The sequence below is a fragment of the Trichoplusia ni genome, chromosome 1, assembly GCF_003590095.1.
Source record: "Trichoplusia ni isolate ovarian cell line Hi5 chromosome 1, tn1, whole genome shotgun sequence".
Lineage (NCBI taxonomy): Eukaryota > Metazoa > Arthropoda > Insecta > Lepidoptera > Noctuidae > Trichoplusia > Trichoplusia ni.
This window is the reverse complement of record NC_039478.1, coordinates 6,080,273-6,103,503: the sequence shown is the minus strand read 5'-3', so window position 1 is coordinate 6,103,503 and position 23,231 is coordinate 6,080,273. Positions and strand designations below refer to the sequence as shown.

At 36.4% G+C, this 23,231-nt stretch overlaps 1 protein-coding gene across 1 annotated transcript; it reads left to right on the top strand.

The window, feature by feature from the left end:
* Positions 1 to 238: 238 nt before the first annotated feature.
* On the top strand, positions 239 to 22,940 carry LOC113491988 (lutropin-choriogonadotropic hormone receptor-like). The gene is made up of 13 exons (XM_026869240.1): positions 239 to 588; positions 15,640 to 15,769; positions 16,889 to 16,963; positions 18,322 to 18,390; positions 18,640 to 18,735; positions 19,131 to 19,196; positions 20,123 to 20,191; positions 20,275 to 20,349; positions 20,513 to 20,630; positions 20,791 to 20,907; positions 21,065 to 21,147; positions 21,523 to 21,711; positions 21,794 to 22,940. Exons 1-13 carry the CDS (start codon positions 537 to 539, stop codon positions 22,893 to 22,895), a joined length of 2,241 nt encoding a protein of 746 aa, XP_026725041.1. The 5' UTR covers positions 239 to 536; the 3' UTR covers positions 22,896 to 22,940.
* The last annotated feature ends 291 nt before the right edge of the window (positions 22,941 to 23,231 follow it).

The following is a 23,231-nucleotide window of genomic DNA, read 5'->3' as shown; positions in this document are numbered from 1 at the left end:
AAAATATAAGTCACAATAACTGGCAACGGTAACTGCTAACTAAATAATTAATTATAATTTCCAGACTACCATTGAATGTACAGTTAAATCATAATACAACAATGCGTTATCAAAATAAAATAAAACCCATTGTCCTTTTGCTACACTATTCACGATAAAACTAATACCCAGAGTCTTTGTTTGTGAAGATATCATTGAAAACTTTTTGCACGTTCATGAAAACGGCCGTTGACTACGCCTGAAAAAAAATCTTGAATGTTGAGATTTCCCGCCCGCGTGAGTGCCAGTTGCAACTTGGATGTTGATCGAAGCGGGCGTACTCTAAATGTACCAAGCAACGCGTGAAATAATTAATAGAATTCGTGAATAAAATGTTCGTTAGATTTATTTAATCAGTAAATATGGTGTAATAAATAGTAATGTGTTAGGAAAACAATGAAATGTTTTTATAAGTTAATTAAGTGATCGCTAATAGGACAATGTTAAGACAGTTTCGATTAAGATGATTTGTGTTTAGTGTTAATTGACTAGTCAATATGATGATGTTTAGAGGATTATCGGTGTGGACTGTCGTCCTAGTTTTAATTGGTAAGATGGGTTTAATTTTCTTGCTGTATTTCTGCCAGTTAATCTTTTTTGTTCTGGCAAAATCTGTCAGTACTTCCTTTTGTTATAATTATATTTTTCGTGGAAGCTTTTTCATATGTTTTAATTAATAACGCTGTTGTTATTATTTTATTGTAAATTTTCACCCGAATAAAGTAATTTAATCCTTGTATCGCGGGGGTTTCATAAACTTTCAAGTCATATGCACTAAGACACCCAGACTCAGGACAAGCATTCGTGGATCACACAAATGCTTGTCCTACGCGGGAATCGAACCTCCATTTTTTGCGAACAATTTTAATGAGAGTAAAGAGGAAAATTATACAAGCGGATTTAGTATTATAACTTTTCTATATTCGCATTTTATTATATTTTGCGCACAATTTTATACAAGTGTCAATTTGTTGGTACATTACAATACGTGTTAAATTACGTATTAATGAGGGTCTCACGAGAATGCTTCGTGATGAAGTATTTGTGAGGAGTTGGTAAGTATTTGACAAGGATATTAGTGGACTGTTATTTGTTATGTATCTTTTGTGATATTTTAGCACCGGCCTCTTAGGCTCACGGACTTAACGGGCTACATATAGACTTATTGTATGTGAAAATATTTATGATAGGAAAATATGTAAAATAGGAAAAACAACTTTTCGAAGTTTATAGAGCAATGAAACCTTATTTTTTTTTTATAAAATACAACTAAAGGTTTTTTGAGAGAGTATTTCTGTTAATTCACTTGAAAATAAACGCAGTTTGTTACGTTTTTACTCCTAAACATCTGAACACTTCTTAACAGATTTTTGCAAACCGATGATGTCAACGACGCAATGAAACGCGACGGTTATTTTACGATTAATTTATGATGACTTTATGGTACTCGATATAAATAACAATCACATGATTGTATTTGTGATAAAAACACAAAGTCATACGTTAATCTGCCGCATACCGCTCGCAAACACGCATCGCTCAAAACTGACAAATTATCAGTAGCTATGATTTTGTTTGGAGCAGAATTTTGTAATAATTATGTTACTTCCTTACCATAATATATTAAACATTTCATGTTTGTTTGGGGTTTTTCAAAGAATGTCGTGTAGACAAATTTTTCGACTAGGTTTTTACGATGATCTCTCTTCATTTTGACTCTTAATATGTTTCTAGTTAATGCTGAATAAACAGTTTTACCCTGAAGCTCTTCGAATCTTAAATATTCCATCAAATATCAGATAGTTCTACGCCGGCCTTTTTTGTCCTCAAATTATGTCTGCATGGAGTGGATGGTAAATTAACTTCTTCTTTTACTAACTGAAAAATAAAGAAATGGCCTCTATCGAGAGCATCGACTAAACACGAACATTAAATTTGACAAGACACGTATTAACAATATTATCCGTACGGACTCCAAAAAACCTACTAAATATACTTAACATTGAAATTAAATGCCATATATTTGAATGACAAGTATTTTTCAGATTTTTAAATTAGGTAGAAGTTAACATACTTACTTAGCACTGAGGTCACCGACTTGTGACCTAAAATGTTAAGGAGTCTGCCCATTATTAAAAAGACAACGATGCTGGTCGGTAACGGAACGGGCCATGGTCGCATACTTTTCAATACAGAGAATATTTTTTTGCCGGACACGTTCATAGAACGGTGTAGTGGGTAGTCGCCTTTAGTTTTATCATGACTATTGACGTTTTATATATATTCTGAAAAGCTAAAACCTAATTCAACGGTATAATTGACCTTTGATTATGTCTTGATGGAGTTCGGCTACGAAGACTAGTGAAGGCTTAGGCTACGAAGAACCCACATTTGTACGTGCCTTCCAAAACACGGAAACTGGTGAATTTATTTCTTAAACGCACACAATATTCTAAAAGTGTGTGCGTGCTTTTGGATTGAACCCGAGACCTTTCACGTACCAGTCCTGTTCATGAAATTTTTAAATCCGCTATATTGCTACGCTCAGAGTATTGACAGTGATATTAATACTTAAAAACTACGAAAAATCTTGTTGTTTTGTCAATGTCTAAAAATGAAAATTGATCCGATTTATTCAGTAGTACAGTACAGTTACTATATCGCGATAAGTTCCGGGTGCGATTTAGTATATTTCTAAATTTATTTTTGTTTGTGATTCACATCTTTTATCACATATTTGCAAGTCAGAGCAACGGTAGCAACGATAGTCAATGCACCTTAAAAATCAACACTTCTACACTCGATAAAAAAAACCATATAATTTGAGATAAATAAACAATGTTATATCATTGTCTAGTCTGGATTTTCAGCCGGATGAAATTCATCATTATTTCTCCAGCTCAAAAAGTAAGTCATACTTTCGTTGTTATTTTTCCATCAGAATGTATTCTAAACATGATCTGTATTGTAAGTTTTCCGCAATAAACATTACAAATTATGTATGACTGTTTTATCCGTAAATACTAATTCAGATTTGTTGTGTTGTTATATTCATCACTACATAATTTTACATACCCACACACTGAACAAGTTATAAATAATTCAGATAAATAGCTCAATAAGATAATCCTTAAAGTAAACATTGTAATGTATTTTGTTACTGTGGTAAAGTTACCACTTACCACTGCCTTCGAAGACTGTATTGAGCTAAACCTGATGGTCACGATCAATGCCGTATTATCCATTAGGCACTTTAGGCCAGTGCCTATTGACCCACTATGACCAGGGGCCCACCACCAAAGTAGGCATCTAAAAAAAAGCGCGATAAATTTTTCACTGAATGAAAATAACTTGAACCAAGGGGCCCCACTACCGTGAGGCCTAGGGGCCCCCGGGCCCCTAGATCCGGCCCTGGTCACGATAAATCACAAAAGCATCAATAAATTCGGTTAATCCACTTCTGGGGTCTCACACAAAAATGTACAGACGTTTTTAGAAACCTCCTCTTATTTGAAGTCGATTGAAAACACTACAAAATAAATTTTAATGTAGCCTTTTCAACCCATTTCCGACTCGACTTAGAGCAATGTTATAAACCCAGTGATACACGCGTCAGCTAACTGAATCTGATGATGTATTTATAGAAATCAGCTGAACTGTTGATTCATTATTATATTTATTATCGGATACAGAAATGGACAAACATTTGAAGTTATACCTATACATAAACGTTGATAGAAAAGGCTCTTATGTACGAAAATGACAGGAACAAGGGTACAAGTCACGTGAAACGTCAGTAAAAGACTCCGATTTTGTCTGAAACTGGTCAGGCGATCCCGATAAATACGCGTGAAATTATAAATATGTGAAATCATAATGACTAAGCGATCCAAATGTTTTTTTTTTCTATAAGAGCGTTTTCTAACTTCATTTGTCTAAAAGGGCTGATCACTTTAATTCCTAAAACGTTAATAGAGTAACATCTATGGTGTAGTTTGTGTTGCACGAGTTTGACGTCAGACAAACAAACACGTGTCTTTGGGTACACGCCAATGTTGGAAAACATTGTGTTAGTATTGAGTTAGCTGAGTTGCAATGACCTATATTCCTTTAGCGTTCGTTTAACCCAAACGCACCCTAGTATTGCATGGAATGGTAAAGTTTTATGTCTTCTATATTTCTATAATCAGCTAATAAATATCCTACAGCTAGGATCAGGCCTTTTCCCGGGTGGTTTTTGTGGTGGTTATCATTATCGACCCTGTTAGCGGAAAATTAAAAAATAATAAAATACTCATTTCAGTTCTATCATTTAGTTATAAAATGTATGATTTTGCTAGTTATAATAATATTTGCATTTATTATATCAGTCTATAGTTGTTTTATATCTAATCGAAATAGTAATCAGGTTTAGCAACACTGACAAATATCTATATACCTAGTAATTAGATATATACTTAGGTATTCCTCACCCATTTGAAAAATCTAATAAAAAATATAGGAAACACGCAAATGTTTTCTTTGCGGAAAAAGGAGTTATTTATTCCATCATACCTGTTATCTTTTAACTGCCTTAACTGATTTTGAAGATATAAATTTGGTTAGATACTTGTTTTTTGATCTCCTTGTTCCCTTTTGAGTCTTTTATCTTCGTCTCCGTCTGCTATGTTCTTGGGTCTATGATCAGCCATTGTCCGTTTACTATTAGGCGGTGCGTGTAAATAACATAGTTGTACAACTACAATTTGCCGCCCGCGGCGCCGCTCATCAGACTATTCGTTGATCTTCATGACTTCTTTTATTATCTATCATTATGACAACTATGTACGAATTCTTCTTTGTATTGTTGGTAGGTTGTCCGTGGTTCTCTATAGGTTGTTTTTTTATAAGAACCTTTAGTTAGAGAAGAAATAGCCTGCTATTGAGTATGCACATCTAACGGCTCTTGAAATAAACTATGTTTAAGAAACACCTTATCGTATGACAATTAAAAATCCCCGCGAAGCAGCAATAATAAAGGATTTAAAACAATAAAACGATAAAGCCAGAAACTTAAAAATAAATCGATTTTCCTCTATAATATTCAAGTTAAACTTTATCAAAAACAAGTTAGGTACTTAAATCAACCTAGGCAGTGCGTGATAGCAGTAAAAACATAATCTCGATAGATAAAACATCGATGTTCAATATACGAAAATAGATTTTATAAATACTTGAACACAGTGGATGTATGAAGCATTATCTTTGCCTGACATACAGTTTAAAATGTTATCTTCCGGTTAATTCCGGTACCTTTGAATATGGAATACAGAACATATGATAAGTTACCGCGCTTTTTATGACAAATCCTTCCTATTTTCACTTATTTAAAGTAGGCTCAGCAACTAAATATATTCTAGGCTAGCCCTAAACTGTTAAGCATACAGATACAGTGTGTATTACTTAACTATAAAAGGCAAGAAACTATTAACTTTGAACATTAGATGCTTTCTATTTTATAATAGAACATTTGATTGCAATGTTGCGTTCCAGGTCTAGATATAATCGCATTGATACATAAACCTAACCTAAAATGGAACGTCAGATTGATATAGGCTCGTTGTAGATACCTATATAGGTATAGACAACAACAAATGAATATAAAAACTGTCATATTAACAAGATAAATTAAGATTGCGACTCACCCACAGTCAAACCACTAAACTGGTTTAGTGGGAAATTAATTAAATTCAAATTAATTTATTTCGGACAACAGTGATCCATATTTTGTTAGTATTACAAACAGCTTATAATCTAGTGTTAGTAACATTGAAATAACAGTACCTACATATAAAATACATGATGACCAGGCAGGAACATAATGTTTTGATAGTAACTGTCGTGAGAATGATTCATTATTGAATGATCACTCGCGATCCCGCCGCGTCAGCTCATGATTAAGGACTCCGGTTGGGTCCGAAACTAGTCGGGCTACCCCGATAAATACGCGTGAGTTAACCGTTACATCATTTAATAAGGAACATAATGTTTCCTGCCTAATCAACCTCCGCACAAATTGCCTAATATTTGGACCATAGTTCTCCAATTAATGTAAGAAAATGTTTTGTGATAGATTATTTTAATAAAACAAAAGTAAACATAGCTATTGGTCTGCTTTGAAACAAAATAAAAGACCGACTTTCAAATAGTCTGGTGAAGCTGTCAAAATCTGCGCTCAGGCTAGCTGCATAGATCTATAGGCTTACTCCCGACAAATGTAGTAATTTATCAATCGAATTGAAACCTTGGAACCCGCCCATTGATGGAGTGGCACGAGTTGGGATTGCGCTCGATCGACAGCTTACAACACTAATTACACTGGATGGCAACTGGATATCGGTTTAACTCAGTTTAGGTGTGAATCGAAAACCAAAACAAGTTTCAAATGAAAGTAAATAAAAATAAAATTAAATGAGTTTCGGTAGGAAGCCCTCTGCTCGAAAACCAAAAATGTACGAAAACTTCCAGAACAATTTAACAGATGTCTTTAAATAGTTATCTCTGGTCGTAAATGTATTGTTCATCGTCGCTGACCGTACCACTACATTTCTAGATCAACAGCAGGCACAGAGGAAGCCACAGATACACTCTAAAGCCTCTGAAATTCTCTTATCAGATAACTGAGAACCTCAGTATACAACAATGTACGAACGTCACACGTCTCGTTAATACTTAAATTTATTTCAAATAAAACCTGCGAAAAACAATATTAATCCCGTTCCTTATGTTTAATTAAATTGCGTAGATGTTTAAATAAATGTTTGTTATAGATTTTAATTGTAATAGTCGCCTCCATTTTGTAAATGTGTTTTTGAATTGTCATGTTTCTTTTTTATGTATGTTCTTGGTTATCCTAAGGTTAGTTCCTAGTTATTCCCAACAATTTATCGTTTGGATCCATAGATTTAAATGAAAACCTTTTAAGAAAGTACCAAACTTAATAGATTCTGAAAAAAAAAAACAATTCTCCCCTAGTGTTCAAACTGTACTATTATAGAGCTCCTTAGCTTATGGCAGTTTGAGAATGTTATGGAAGACATTCAGTTTTTTCCTAAACATAGTTCTTTTTCTCGCAGTAAATTCTTCATCAACTAACTGAAATTAATAGAAACGAAGAAGGAGTATAAAAAAGTAAGTTAATAACTAGTAAACACGGAAAAGCGCAGTACTGACCGAGAAATTAATGTGGAACAGTGCGTGTTTAGCAAGGGCGTTTGAAAAATAATGTGACAGCTGCCCTTTGATAATGATCCTCAAACTTTAGATCAATATTCGATACTTACAATTTAAAATGGCAGGAAGACAGGCAAATAAACAAACATCAACATTGACTATCAATTATGTTCATTGCAAGGCCCTTATACTGCTATTTTTTTTTTATTAATTTTCGTCTCGTCCTGCCATCTTCAGTCAGATCTGCTGCAAGATATCTTTTAGTTATAGAATAAGAATAATATACCCAGTGCAAAATATTGCAAAACATGCATTTTATCAGACAGCACATACCATATAGTTATAATCTGCTAATCGCTAAACAAACACGTGTCCGACGGTGTTAACAATTTTATTTCGCCGTTTATTGAGTAAAACATTTTGTTTGTACACTAGCTGATAACTTAGCAAGTTTCCAGAAGGTGGATTATTGTGTTAAGCTTATTTTTTCTGTCTTGTTTCTATGCCCTTATAATTCTTGGTACTACATCTTTAGGAGCCTTATTGTTAGGGATTTTAAGGACATGGAAGGAAAGCCATGGATATAACATCTTTGTTCTTTTCCCAATATTTTACATCCTCATCTCAGCCTATAGCTGTCCACTGCTGGACGTCTCTATTTGTTCTGTTCTGTTCTCCAGCGCGACCAGCGGACCTGCATCCTACTATACATAGTATACTTAACATAATATAGAACAATAAAAATAAGATAGCTATCAAAATGTTCATCAAGGATCATCAAGGACAAACCAAGTCTTGGTTTGTTATATCGACGGCATTTTATTTTCCATTCCTTATGAAATGCAATCCTCATTTTATTTTTACAGTCAGACTTTTAAACTTACGGTATAGAAATTCATTCCCGCAAAATTTGTACAGTCGGTTGACTGACGAGTGCAGCTCCCGGACTAATGAGTAAACTTTACAAGACCTTTTCGTTGTTTATCCATGGTATTCATATTCATATTTTTATTTGAATATAGTCTAAACTACCTTTTTCGAAGTTGAAAATAAACTAAATGGCCTTCAATAAATTGCTTAGACATTTACGATTTGACGCCATTGACATAGCTTAGTCGGTAGCCTTTGATGTGCATGCGAGATACTTTATGTGTCGAGTGATCGTCTATTCACTGTACGTAGTCTTGTCATCTTTCCATTTGCGTCATTAAGATGAATTACCAAAAATTAACCTTTCCTTGAATGTTGTATGTGTGGAAAGTTTGTTTGCATAATTTCGCACAATTGGATTGGATCCTAAGCAAACAGCTCCGTAGAAGTATTTATCATATCATCATGACAACCTGATATACTAATGCTGGCTGCTGGGTATTGGGCGCCCCTTTTTTCCGCAATTCGTTCCTTTTGATAAGCTTCCCAAAAACGACTAATAATTATGAAATATCAATTTTTAAAACGAATGGTACAATGATTTTGGGCATTATTCAACAGAATTCTCTGATTATTGAAATATTTTCTGATAAATTTATTAGGTGAGTAATTTATCGATTTTGTCGTTGGTACAGCAAAAGTATTAGATCGCTCTTCCGTGCAGCAGTGTCCGGAACACAAATAACCCAAATGATTGCCAAACGAGACGGCACTAAGAAGTTGCTATAATTGTAAAAACTGACGATGTCTCATTAATTGTGTTGAAATTATTTCTAGTATTTTGATTGCATATTGCATTTGTTAGTCCATAACAATAGCAAACATATCTTTTGTCTTAAAATACTATGAAAACACGAAATACGTAACTTTATTGTTTCTACAAACTGAAACAAAAAGTTTTGTTGACTTTCGTCTGAAAAGTTTTTTTTAATAAAAATACAATAAAATATCATTGTTTGCGTTGCGATTGTTAAATACTTGACTGCACGCCGCACGGATAGCAGGGCCCCGATTCTGCTATTTACAATGGCCGATGAATGAGCATTTTGCCAACACAATGACTGAAAATTCATTGTATTGACCTTCAAGAGTGTACCGTCCCAAACTAAATTTGAAATTATTATGTAAAAAAATGCTTAAAAAAATAAGAAAGTGTAATTTTAACTCAATTTTCATTACTTCATCGGTCATTAGTAAACAGTAGAATTGAGACCGAGAGTGGTTGAGGTCGACACGCCAAACGTCCAAGCGGGGATCGATCCGAAAGTATTTTTTTGTGTTCCACGAAAGCTTGTCCTAAGTATAGTCACTTACAACTTGAACGTTTCCTTGAATTTAGTGCGGGATTCGTTTAAAAATATATTTTCAGACGCCCTAATCCAAATGCAAACGTTATAAACAAGCAGAGTATAGTGTAGCTATAAACCATATGCATTGTAGACGTGCATTACACTGTATTGAAGTAGATTAATCAACAGACTGGTTGCTAATTGACACTAAGACCTGCGCTGTTTATTTGTTACATACACAGTGCACTATTCCAAAGTGTTAAGGTTCATTTTAGCATAGCTCGAGCTACACTGTTCGTGGATTAAGATGATAAAAATGTTAAACGTCTCAAGATAATTAAAGCAAATATAGTTTTGTTGTTATAAAGACGAAATTACTTTTATTTTATAACTAGCTGTTGCCATAGTACCCGCCCGCTACAAACCGAAAATGATCCCACGGGCACATAAAAATCGGGTAAAAACGATTGTGTGTGCTAATCCTGGTTACAAAATATCTGTGTAACAAGTGTCGGCTGAATCCGTTCAGAGGTTTTTGAGTAAAAGAGCAACAAACATCCATACATACAAACTCTCGCGTGTATAATACTAGTAGGATTGAAACATTTTGCACGGATAGTGTAGTATTTCCTATGTTATAATCCCTTATGTTACCGTAAATAAATCACGTACGGAACCATACCTAACCGGTTGCTGAATGTGTCGATGAGACGATGGAGTTCGTTCCCAAAAAAGACATTTTAAAGTGATGATATATCCTTTTTGCAGAATTAATGATTTAACTTCATTTCATTTGTGTATTACTCATGACCTTACGAATGAGGTAAACAAATATATAGGACTTCATCAGTCACGTCGCGACTCGTCACGTTACGTCAAACATGTCATTTGGGCAACGTTTGTACGACATCCTCCGTCATTTGTTATTCAGTTCATTATACTGACCATAGAAAGTACTCGACTTTCATTAGTGTTTGGATGTAGGTACGTAATTACGGGAGAACTTTTACGTAATAGCGATGGTATCCTGTGAGCCGTTCTTTTTCTTTACTTTGATTCTCGTTACAAATATATATGCGGTGATAAGAGCTAGCCATACAAGAATGAAAATCTTAATTTTATCTTAAATTAAGTTAGCATTTATAGAAATGCGAAAATCAGCATGAGTGCGGCATGGTTGGGGGTAGAATCCCTTTCGTCTGATCCACCAACGATAGTTGAAATCGAAGGTGTTATTAAGTATGCCAATGTATGGCGATTAGAGCGGGCGGGAGTTGTCAAAGAAACTTAATGTGGCAATGAACCGGTCCAGCAGTGGACTGCTATAGGCTGAGATGATGATGATGATGATGATGATAATTAAAATTAAAACGAAAAAAAAAATAAGATTGCATTTCATAAGGAATAGAGAATAAGGTTGCCTTTGAAATTTAGCCATATCCTGGAAGAAGCCTTCTATATAACAAAACAAGTCTACCCTTGACAAACATTTGATAGGTATCTTAAAAATAGTTTTTATAAACGTCTTGTTAGCTATTTTTAAACAGCAATACTGGATCGATATCGACCATAAATATCGGAATATTCCGTTCAGCTGCAGATTTCAAGCATTATATTATCTTTCGTATTTAAAGTGGTTGCGGGTGTTTATCGATTCAATTGTCTTTTGAACGTGGAATGTCAATAACACCGAGATTATCCGATTCCGCGACTTTGGCGGTTTTATTGCGGGATTTATAACTCGATTGCCTTAAACTTTGTCAGCAGAAATGTAATCGGAAAATCTAGATAAGGTAGTTCTTTTTTCTGGCACCGTCGTCTCAATCTGCTAAATTTTCGACTGTCACGAAGTGAAGTGATGTTTTAAATATTACAGAGGTACGATATAAAAATGCTTTTAAATGCAGCGTGCTTTACAAAGACATCCAATAGTCTCTTATTTAACGTAAAGATTGTAGGAAGCCAACACGATACGCAATACATATACCTAGGTATTTCTATTTACTTCACATGCATAAATTCCTGCATAGTATTACAGATAAACTAAGACAAGTATTAAAGTGAACTGGTTTGATAAATCTATCTAAGAATTCAAATATGTTATATACCTATGAGAGTAGATTATGACTAAGCCGCATAATAAAGATTAAGAGTTAGGAATAACTTGAGATTAGCGAGTCTTAATACGTACTTATGTGTATTCAAAAGATTGGCGTTAAGCCTCCTGTGTTAAACAAATAAAGAAAATAAGGTATGTGAATAGTAATGGGTGATACCGAGTCTATAAATGACCATAATTTATGAAAATTATTCATTGTTTTGATAAAAGAAAACATGATCATGATTATTATTATCAAAACAAGTAAATATTCAGTATATTCGTAAGTAGGTTTAGCCGAATTAGTGATGGCATTACTGTCTGGTCCACACGCAGACCTAATATTTTCGCTCTGTAAATGTACGAAGTCCTATAAATGAGATGATGTCTTTTTTTATTAAATATTCTTTTGAGAATTTTAAAGACGTTGAACTCCGTAAAACTGTCTCCAAGACTTTTTACTTGGCTATTGGGGCTGCTAATAACAAACTCTACACCATAAATTAATATTCGGAGAGGTTACATAGGATAATAGTTTGGACAATTCATTTGTAGTTCTATCATAAAAAAGTATCTCCTGTGTGAATTGGACTCGTGTATCTTCATACAATACACGAGTCCAATTCACATTTATCTAATAAAAGCTTCCTGCACCACACTCCAATTATCACAAGCTTTTTAATTGAATGGAAACTGAACAATGTCCACGTGTTACAATTTTCTTAATTGTATTCTTGTCACTCGATCTTAAATAAACAGTGGATAATGTGAGGTTTGTTTTCTGGAACGTGACGTCACCTAATTACCTAAAGTATGGTGTCAAAATTTCGCCCTTAGCCTTGGGTCCGTGGAAGTTTCTTGCGCTTAATTAGCGCGGCGTTTCAAACGAAATGCGTGAAAAACAAAATTGTTTCCTTTCCAGTTGTTGATCGCAGCTTTTCCCTTTTAAATACACAAGAACTTTTAAAGTAGGCAAGTACTTAATGATAGGACGTAGGGTCGTAAATAACAGCTTTTGCCAATAAGTTTTTAAGATGGAATAAGGTGTTTCGGAGCTATCTATATACCTACCAAATTTAATTTAAAAGTATCTAATACGTTTTCTTTACAGGGCGTTTTTAGAATTTTGAATGACATTATATCTAACATGAAACTTTACTTAGCCTAAAAAACAGTCAATTCTTACCAAAGCTTAAGGTTTGATTTAACAGCAGAGCCCCAGCGGGTTTCAGCGATGGTCGTTAATGTGATGACGTCGTCATCTCTTAATTATACCACACCACTGATATGAGCGTTATGCCAAATCTTGACTTCCACATAGAAACTAGAATTACCACTCCACATGAAAATATTTATCGCGTTAAGTTTAATTATGAAAAGACACCTATCACTATCTACCTGCTTCAACACATTTTTTTTGGCAAATCCCACCACACGTCTTGCCCGTCATTGCTTCTCCTATCAGCCAGGATCGACGGTGAAACAAATGCTACGGGAAGCGATTGACTGTTTTGGAAAATGCTACGAATTAATCGGAAATAGTTAAAGAGGAGAGTGAGAAATAAGTAATTTAAACTTAACTTACTTCGGACAATGTCACCTAACGATGTCGTTGTTTTTCGAAATCTATAACATAAAACGTTCAATTGCGAGTCGGACTCCTGATACTGACTGTTCTGTACAAATAGAAAAAATATCAATTATCAATTTGGTTGTTATGCTCTATCACTCACAAATTGATGACTGTAACGGACGACGGACAAAAATCTAAGAAACGTCGGGAACTAAAATCTAAAATAAAAATAAAATCCGTAAAAATAGTTTCATTTCAATGTCTAACATTCGCGTAAACCTAAGAAACCACACCTAAAACTATCTGCAATAAATATTTAAATCGATTGAAACACCCATTGAGATATCAAACAAGATTCCATAGTTATAAGATCAACGCTATATCCTTCGTAACGTGTGTGTGTTGACAGTCGCAGTTAGAGTCATCGTGACTTCTTCATTACCACAATATTATACTCAAGTATCTGTTATGTTACAGGCAAGGGTCAAACGAACTTAAATATATTCTTAAATCGTGTATACATCTTATTTGGAAAACATCGGGGAAACCAGCACAACTTAGATTTTTTCAAGGGTGCGTTGAAAACGACGTCAGAGGTCTACAGGCGGTTTCTAAACGCTGACACCTTTCTCCTTTTTTTACGATTACCGCACTAAGGAATTTAATCCTTTTGTCGCGGGGGGTTTACAAACATACAACTCACATGCACAAAGACACCCAGACTCAGAACAAGCATTCGTGGATCACACAAATGCTTGTCCTACGCGGGGATCGAACCCGCGACACGACGCACTCAGTGCGTTTGGCGTGGTGACCTCAACCTCGGCTATCCGTGCAGTCGCCTGGCTGCACGGATAGCCGGATGTGTGATATGAAAAGAAAAGTTATGGAGAAGGATAATTAAAAAATAACTTAAATCGAAAATAGATGTCAGGCTCTCTCGCTAGTATGTGAATCATGATTGACACAAGGATCAACGTAACGCTATCAAAATACGTGAAAGCGTGTTTATCTGCGCCTGAGCATATAGTTTGTATAAAGGCCACACAGGCGGCGTGCTTGTACAACAAGCATAATACTTAAACAAAGATAAGATAATACGCTGATAACCAAATATTTTGTAATGTTAATGATTAACACAGTTAAAAGGAAGCCGATTGGACAGTTTTATAGAATTCCCTTGCTTCTAATATTTAGTTATTGGTAACTGGTGGCGAGCTCGCTTTTCCGCACGTAATTTCGCCAAGTCAGCTCATTGTGCGTCGGGTGGCTTTGCGAGGCTGCCAGTCCTTTTTGATGGAGCTCATTTTAACATTGAATTATTTTATGTTCTAAATTCCCGGATCCCTATCCGCCATAGGGATGGAATCGCGAAGTTTAAAAGGCGTATTTCGGTAAACAAGCGGCTTATTAACTAAATATAATGACATCTCTCTTTTGATAAGACTTAAAACAGGTTGCTTACTCATTTGAAAGACTCCATCAATATTGAGATATGCCATTTATTTTCGGACAAATTACGGTATATGCGCCGCGCGTTCATGAAATTCAGTCGCGTTAATTTTGACAAAAGTTTGTTTTATTTGACCCAAATACGTTCGGACTTTGATCTTGAAACTGTTGATTGACGCACGTCCGTCAATGTTTGTCATATATCACCTCCTCAAACCTTGTTAGTGAGGTTATTTCGAAATTGCTTTTGGCTGCATCTTCAACTGCTCGAGCCGTAAATTGCCTAAATTCTATTTCAAGTTTATTGTGATGCTCCCTAACATTTGTCCTGGGTGGGAATCGAACCCACGACCTCTGGTATAGCAGTCAGGGTCACTAACCACTAGACCAACAGGACCAGTCATATCGAAATATTAAAAGCAATCAATTATTTTGGTATAAAGAGGTTTGTTTGTTTTATAAAACTCAACGTGTTGATATTCAGCCAACGTGTTAAACTGCCTGTCAACGCTCCGTTAAATGGAAATTTAACATATTATTAGTCGCTGTTTTTAATGTAAATATTATTGTAAATCAGTCATAGCATAGTGAAATAAATTAACACCAAACTGTATATTATTAAAATTGAATTTGCGTCGTGGAAACCTTTAATACAACGTTGTGCCGGGCACTAACCTACTACCTTTACGTTACCGAGACCATAACTATAGCTGGTCTTTGTTAACTTTTCTTATTCCTCGCAAACAGAAATTCAGTCTGAATTTCAGAATTATGAGTATGAAATACCACACTACTGTGGTCCGTTTATCTGCAATGAGGTACAGGTATAAATACCACCTTGGGCTTGCTGATACTGGTAAAAGTATAATAATAAATATTTTGTGTCTTATGGAGCGTGACAGCGCACTGCAAGACGTGATGCGACATCTCTTTTCCACAACTTCAATAATATCACTTTAAGATAAAGTGGTATCTGAATATCTGTACTAATTTTGCTGTAAAGGAAAACATGTATGAATAGTATATTTTATACATGATATTTGCAGACAGCCGGCAGGCTTCGGGCCATGCGATGAGTGAGAGCGTATCGGCGGTGCTGCACCAGACCAACATCACGCGTCTCACCGCCAAGGCCATCCACGCAGCCGGCTACCACCTGCGCAGGATAGAGCATCTGTAAGTAACCGATCAAGCATCCATATTATGAAGGTACCCATACTTAATAATGAGACCTGATCCCCTAGGAGATGATATCTCTAAAATCGAAATGATGCAACGGCTCAATGACGCGTATTTACTTTACCGGGGTTGCCCGACTACTTTCGGACCCAACCGCAGTGATAAATCATGAGCCCGCCGCGTCAGATCATGATTAAACCGTTGCATTATTTAATAATTAATAATTCTCACGATAATTACTATCAAAAATAAATCTCTAAAGTCGTTTCTTAGTTTCAATAGAAAACAATCAAATGTACCTATAGAATTGATATTGATTGGCCTATCATCTCCATACATTTAAGCATTTTCTTCCAAAGTTAATGTTTGTCCAAATGTTACTTGGTCCCGCTTAAACAAGAAAAACGTACGCTCACAAGTATCTTCCTTTACTACAAGTTGGCCTTTATAGATATCACAGCACTAATGCAGTGATAAAACCATTTCCTAATCTGTACAAATACCATTTGATTGATTTTATATCTTGTTACATCAGACCACCTTCAAATGGCGTTTTTTACAATCGTGAATATAATAAAAGTAATATTATAATATTCCTCAACTTTTACACAACGCCATCTAGATTCAAACTAAGCAAAGCTTGTATTATGAGTACTAGATGACTGAGAAACAACTTAATATATATAAATCTCGTGTCACAATGTTTGTCCTCAATGGACTCCTAAACCACTCAACCGATTATAATAAAATTCGCTCACCATGTGCAGTTCGATCCAACTTGAGAGATAGGATAGTTTAAATCTCAAGTTACTATAACTTGAGATTTCGCAATTTCTTCTAACCACGCGGACGAAGTCGCGGGCAACAGCTAGTAATTATATATTTCTAAATACATAATATTATAGATAAATTACAGCCAGAACTAGAAAAAATGATCGTGCTCATTACACAAACATTTGTCCTGGGTGGGAATCGAACCCACGAGCCCCGGTACAGCAGTCAGGGCCACTAACCACCAGACCAAAAGGCTAGATAAACTTTAACTGATGGACAGCGGATATCTACAATAGGGTTCTGTTAAAAACGACAAAGAATAAAGAATAATTTTGTTTTCAGATCAATAATGGATGCGCCGAAACTGGAGCACATAGCTGTCGAAGATCTGACAAAGATGCCTTATCTCAAATCATTGTAAGTCTAGATCCTAACGATCAGTATCGATACTGTTTTTGTTATTCTATTGTATTTATAGCATCATTTTATGTAGGTGGTGTGGTATGATTCATTGAAGTTTTACGAGCAACAAACAAACTCAATATTTCACAAGCTATAAACCAGTATTTTGACTTCTCCCTATATCTTATTTAGTTTTTTCTTATTTCCTTAATCGATCAATCATCATTGGCCTAGCCTTTTCCCAACTATATTGGGGTCGGCTACCAGTCTAACCGTTTTCAGCTAAGTACCAGTGTTTTTCAAGGAGCGACTGCCTATCTGACCTCCTCAACCCAGTTACGTGGGCAACACGATACCCCTTGGTTAGACTGGTTGTCAGACTTTTTCAAGCGTCTGACTACCTTGTAACGACTGTCAAAGATGTAGGAATAACAGCCGGGACCCACAATTTAACGTGCCTTCCGAAACACGGAACTACTTAATCGATCAATCAATCGACTTGTATTCGAAATATGTTACGGATAAACTAACCTAATCTTACCGTTTTCATAATAATTTTAAGTTAACATTTCTTTATTCATTTTTTTTTCAAACCAGTTGTTTTTGTTTTGAAAATCTCTTTCTTAACCTCAACATAAATGTTTTTTGAAGCCATTGCATGACTCTTTGTGTAGTTGAGTACGAAATAAAAGTAAGTGATCATAATCTACTTTGTGTAGAAAATACCAAACTGTACTCTACAACTTTATTATTTTATTTCACCTGAATGTAATAAAAGTAATGGCCACTGGTTAATTACATTTAATTAAGTAGGCCTATAATATTCTGAGTGTTAATATAATGGAATTTATAGATGGTCGTAGGTATAGGTCAAGCACTCTGAACTGCGTAGGTTAGTGATTGACCGCTGTTTGACGATATCGAATGACGTTGGTGACGCCATTTTTGATTCATCACCCTTCAGCGCTCTGAGAAACCAAGTAGTATTGCTGGGCAACGCTTTTTTATGTCATTCACCCCTATGCTACACTTAAAAGCATTTTAAGCGTAGATTAATGATCAACCGTACCTAATGAATATATGACTGTGTAGCAATAACATAGAAAATAAATGAGTAGGAAGAATTTGTGTAGGTTTCTGATCTTTATTGCTGGTCACACGCCATAAGCACAATGACATACAGCATAAGATAATGGTTTTTAATCCTAACTTTTTCAAACGACTTCGAACAAGAGTAAAAACTATTAAAAACCAATTTCTTATGTTTAGGAGGTTTTCAATTATTGTGTATTTTGTTCATCAAGTGTGGCTTAGTCGTTTTTTATTTGAAGTCGGTTGTACTTTTGTAGTTAGATCCTTTTTTTTTTTTACAGATTCATAACTCAAGCGCCGCGGCTGCATAGAGTGGCGCCGTTACCGTCTCTCCCAGAGCTGCGCACATTGTACGTATGTATTTTAATTTCATTTTCACACATTAACCTAATTATCACTATTCTATATGTTTATTGATTTTTCTTTAGGTAACATACTTTCCTCAACGAATTTCAGAAACTAAAGACACGTGCGTTCCAAAGGGTTTGCATGTATCAACTTCCTCGCGTCCCGATCTTGTATAAAGCTTTTCTTTTGAAAAAATTCACAGTCCCACATTTTTCAAAGGAGTTCTCAACTAAAGTGTAATGTTTCAACAGCATCATCACAACGTCTGGCCTGTTGGAGGTGCCGAACCTAAGTCACGTGCACGACAACAAGAAGGATAGCAACTCACTCGCCTATCTGCAAGCCATGTGAGTAACTAACTAACAGCTTACAGTACCGTAAACTAGGAAATAATATGAAGCACTGTAGTAAAGATTTAAGTTGTGCAAAGTCCTCAAAGTTATTTTAGCAAACAAAATTGCTTCGTAACACTATCCGAAATGGAGCAAACCAGCAAACATTTCTAAAAACTATAATAATCATAAATCTAAGTATCATATATGTATGCTTGTTGCCATCCGTCAAGGGTTTTCCTAGTTTATGCCGCATCGTCATTTATGATCCCCAAAATAAAGCATCGTGCCGCATACCCTGGCAAAAAGCAAAAAAACTCTTGGCAAGTCCGATTTCGGTAGTACCTACTCGTAGCTTCGATAATTGGTAAGACATTGAAAGAAGGTTTTAACTAAAATTTGTTTTGCAGAGACTTGGAAGGTAACCACATAAGGCGCCTGCCGCCGCACGCACTGCGCGTGCGCGCCGATCAAGTGTAAGTCCATAGGTACATACATGTGCTACTTATTTTTATTTTACTTTCTTAATTTTGGTTCCTGGCTTTTGCATCACCCCTACTCACAGCTTGGCACCTTGGCAGAACACTTTCTTTTAAAACTTAGATACTTTAAGACACTTTAAGTATTTTCTGCCACGCTTTTAAAACGTGCCTAGAGATCACTATCAACTTAACTACAACATACAATTCTGTTTACAAAACTAGTGTAAGTATTAGTGTCCATATTTTATCAGGGAATGCTTAGCAAACAACCAGATAATCCAACGATATCTCGAATACAGCGTTAATTAGTTTGCACTACATACACTACATTGCAGCTTTGCGTGAAATTTTTACGTTTATAGCCTTCTTTGTAGGACAATGACAGGAAAATACTGTAAATAACGTAAAGAGACTAATTTGAACCTGTCCAGCGGAATATTTAAATTTTATACATGAAATACAGCGGTAGGTCAGCGTCACTGTGCCGGCGTAGGAAGCGGTGGCGGGACGATCCAAACGCTAACCGCGAGGACTGGTTCCATATTGAACAAGATAGAGAGTCGTGGAAGGATTTGATGGAATCCTTCTCCCAGCAGTAGGACCTAGTGGGGTAGATAAAAAAAAACATCAGAAGAGATTGTAGGGCCAAAAACCATGGAAGATTGAAAGAAAAAGTTTGAGGCCTTTGTTTTTCAATTTGGGTCTTACATGAGAAATGAGAGCGAATCTAATAGAAAATATGAGTATATGAATATGAATATCCTTAGTTAAATTGCTTACCTAAATTATCTTTACAACACCTACCTATGCTTTCACAAACCGCAAATTGCACATTTAGACGTCTGTGATTTTTTTGTCTTGCAGTTATTTGTTTTTCATACTAATCTTTGATTAATTTCTTTTTTCGTTTTTCATTTTAGGTCCCTAAATTACAATTTGTTAGAAGAGGTGCCAGCATTCGCATTCAAAAATGCACAGATCTCAAAATTGTAAGTATCAGGAAGAAAAACCTGTTAGAATTTATAAGAATTTTATTTTTGAAAATATTTTATTGTTGTCTCTTTCTTTACAGGAGCTTCAGAGGAAACACGAAACTAAAACATATAGATGATAATGCCTTTGCAGCTAACTTACTCTTAAGACAATTGTAAGTACCTTCGATATTTTTGTTAATAATAGTTAAAGCATAATTTACCCGCGACTCAGCTATGAAAAGTATGCTATATCCGTTCTTGGAGTTCTTCTTCTAGTTCCAACATTTTACTAGTCCAACCTCATTATTTCAACTTAATGATCATGCTTTTTCCCAGAGATTTAAGTAACACCGCTATTACCTCACTGCCCACCGAGGGCCTCCAGAACTTAGAAACACTTCGGATAGAGAAGACACCGTCGCTCAAATACATACCTTCCATATACGAGTTCCAGGTGAGTGACCACTGTTGAAAATGTGATTAAGTAAAATAAACCACACTCCACTTCACTCCAGGCAACTGTAGTGTGATTAAAGTAGTTTGTTGCATATTCACGTTTTATTGGCTCTTACATGTCAAATGATTTTTTAACGACACGAACTGAACGGTTCCAGAGGCTTCAGAAAGCGTACCTGACTCACCACTTCCACTGCTGCGCGTTCCGGTTCCCCGAGAGACACAACCCCACTCGGCACAAACTCTACGAGACGCAAATAGCCCTCATGCAAGCTGTAAGACATCAATATTTTTTAATATATTATTTCTACCTTTTCTTATCTACTGCTCTAGTAGTCGGTGTCTTCGTACATGTACCTGACTGTACCTGTGCTTTATGACTTACATACAAATAATAAATTTCGCTTTTATTTTATAATGTTTGTCTTACAGAAATGCCAGCAGAAATCAGAAGAAGATCGAAAGCGGCGGTCTTTGGAACCCATCAAGGTTTATACCGTCCCGCAGAATATTAAGTAAGTTCAGTTATTGTAATTTTTAAAAGTGGTATTACTTACTAATCTTCATATCGTCTTCTCTGGAAACCTGAAGGACAGAATAGACGCGAGTGTCTTGAAATGTTTGTTGCCCCGATTTCGAACAACCTCGATTTTCTTAAATAATGGAACTTACCGCACGTTATTACGGTTAACAAAGTTAACAAAGCTTGATTTGTTTACAGTTATCCAGCTCTACAAAATCGGTATCATCCAGTTTTATTAGATTCTATCGAGCTAAAGTCATTTTGTTCAAAACCCCAAATTCTTTATGCACTTATGCGCATATTAATTTCTTGTAAATCTATAAACTTGCTGACTATACTTAATAGTGATGACCTTTGTGTTTCCTAGTGATTCGTTGGAGGACGACGTCTCCACAGCCACGACAAGTGACGAGTACGACGGTAACATAATGGATGAGTACTTCTCGGACTCCGGCAGCTGGGAGGACGATGAGGACCAGGGCCAGTTCCACGACCCTGTCAACAATACGCTGCGGATCGGATCCATATCCGCCGAGTGCGGGAACTTTAGCATCAGGTATGGAAATAGCACAGTCCTAACTTATCTAGTGCCCGAAGGCACACAGACAATAATTTCTTAATATGTTTTTCTCTTATAGCCCCAGAAAAGTGGAATGTACGCCGGCACCAGATGCTCTGAACCCTTGTGAAGATGTGATGGGCTGGTCGTGGCTACGAGCCAGCGTGTGGTTCGTGATCGCCGCGGCTGTGGTCGGCAACGTGGCTGTTCTGCTCGTGCTCCTCACCAACCACACCGAGCTGACCGTCCCGAGGTTCCTGATGTGCCACCTCGCTTTTTCCGACCTCTGCACAGGAATCTACCTCTTCATGTTAGCTGTAGTAGACCTCAGGTCCTACGGGGAGTTCTTCAACTACGCGTACGACTGGCAGTACGGCGCCGGTTGCAAGATCGCCGGCTTTCTATCAGTATTCTCAGGCCAGTTATCAGTCATTACCCTAACTATAGTCACGTTGGAGCGCTGGTTCGCGATAACGTATGCAATTTACTTGGAGCGAAGAATTTCTTTATCAGCCGCTTCGAAGATTATGATCGGCGGCTGGTTGTATTCGTTTTTGATGGCTGGTTTGCCGCTGGCCGGCGTGTCAGACTATTCGTCTACCTCAATATGTTTACCGGTGGAGAGTAAGGATGTGGGCGATGCGGTGTATCAGGGGTCGATATTCTTAGTGAGTGCGTTAGCCTGGGTCACGATAGTGGGCTGCTACGTGCAGATATATAGATCTCTGGGTGGTGGAGAAAACTATGGCAGGAGAGGGGCAGCGGCGGCTGCAGAACGACGGATAGCAAACAAGATGGCGCTCCTAATCGGAACTGACTTGCTGTGCTGGGCGCCGGTCGCGTTCTTCGGAGTAACAGCTTTAGCTGGAGCGCCACTAGTCGACGTCAGTCACGGGAAAGTGCTCCTAGTATTCTTCTACCCGCTAAACGCTTGTGCCAACCCATTCTTATACGCAATTTTGACAAAACAGTATCGAAGAGATTTGATGACATTGATAGCCCGGACAGGACATTGTAATTGGTTGGTTGAGAAGTATAAGTTGGCGACGACGCCGCCGCCGACGGCCCACACCAACCCGTCCGCGCCGGCGCAGCTCATGCCGCTCGTGGACTCCGTCACGTACCAGCGGAGTCAGTCGGGACAGTCACAGTGCAAGGACACCAGTGAAGTGCCCCTTTAAGTGTTTACGTTTAAGATGACATTATTATACGAATATTTATTTATATGTCTTGAGTTTCATTTCATTGAAGAAGACATTTATCGGTTCAATTATATATTCTGCTTGAATAATAAAACAATGATAAAAAATATATAAAAAAGCCCAGCTCAAGTATTTGTGATTAGGACCTAAAGTAGAGCCAAAAATACACACATCTTTCAAAAAGGAAATAAAATGAAACCAATCTTGAAATAGTAGCGAAATTTTATTGCAATAAAAAATAACAATAAATAAAAACATTCTCTTAGAACAACATGTTTTTGTTACTTGGCTAAAGGTAACCAACTGATTCTAAAC

Excerpts from the sequence above, each read along its gene's own strand:
- LOC113491988 (XM_026869240.1), top strand. The coding sequence starts at position 537 with ATGATGATGTTTAGAGGATTATCGGTGTGGACTGTCGTCCTAGTTTTA. Across the intron at positions 16,964-18,321 it reads ATGCCTTATCTCAAATCATT|ATTCATAACTCAAGCGCCGC; the intron begins GTAAGTCTAGAT and ends TTTTTTTTACAG. Across the intron at positions 20,350-20,512 it reads AACTTACTCTTAAGACAATT|AGATTTAAGTAACACCGCTA; the intron begins GTAAGTACCTTC and ends GCTTTTTCCCAG.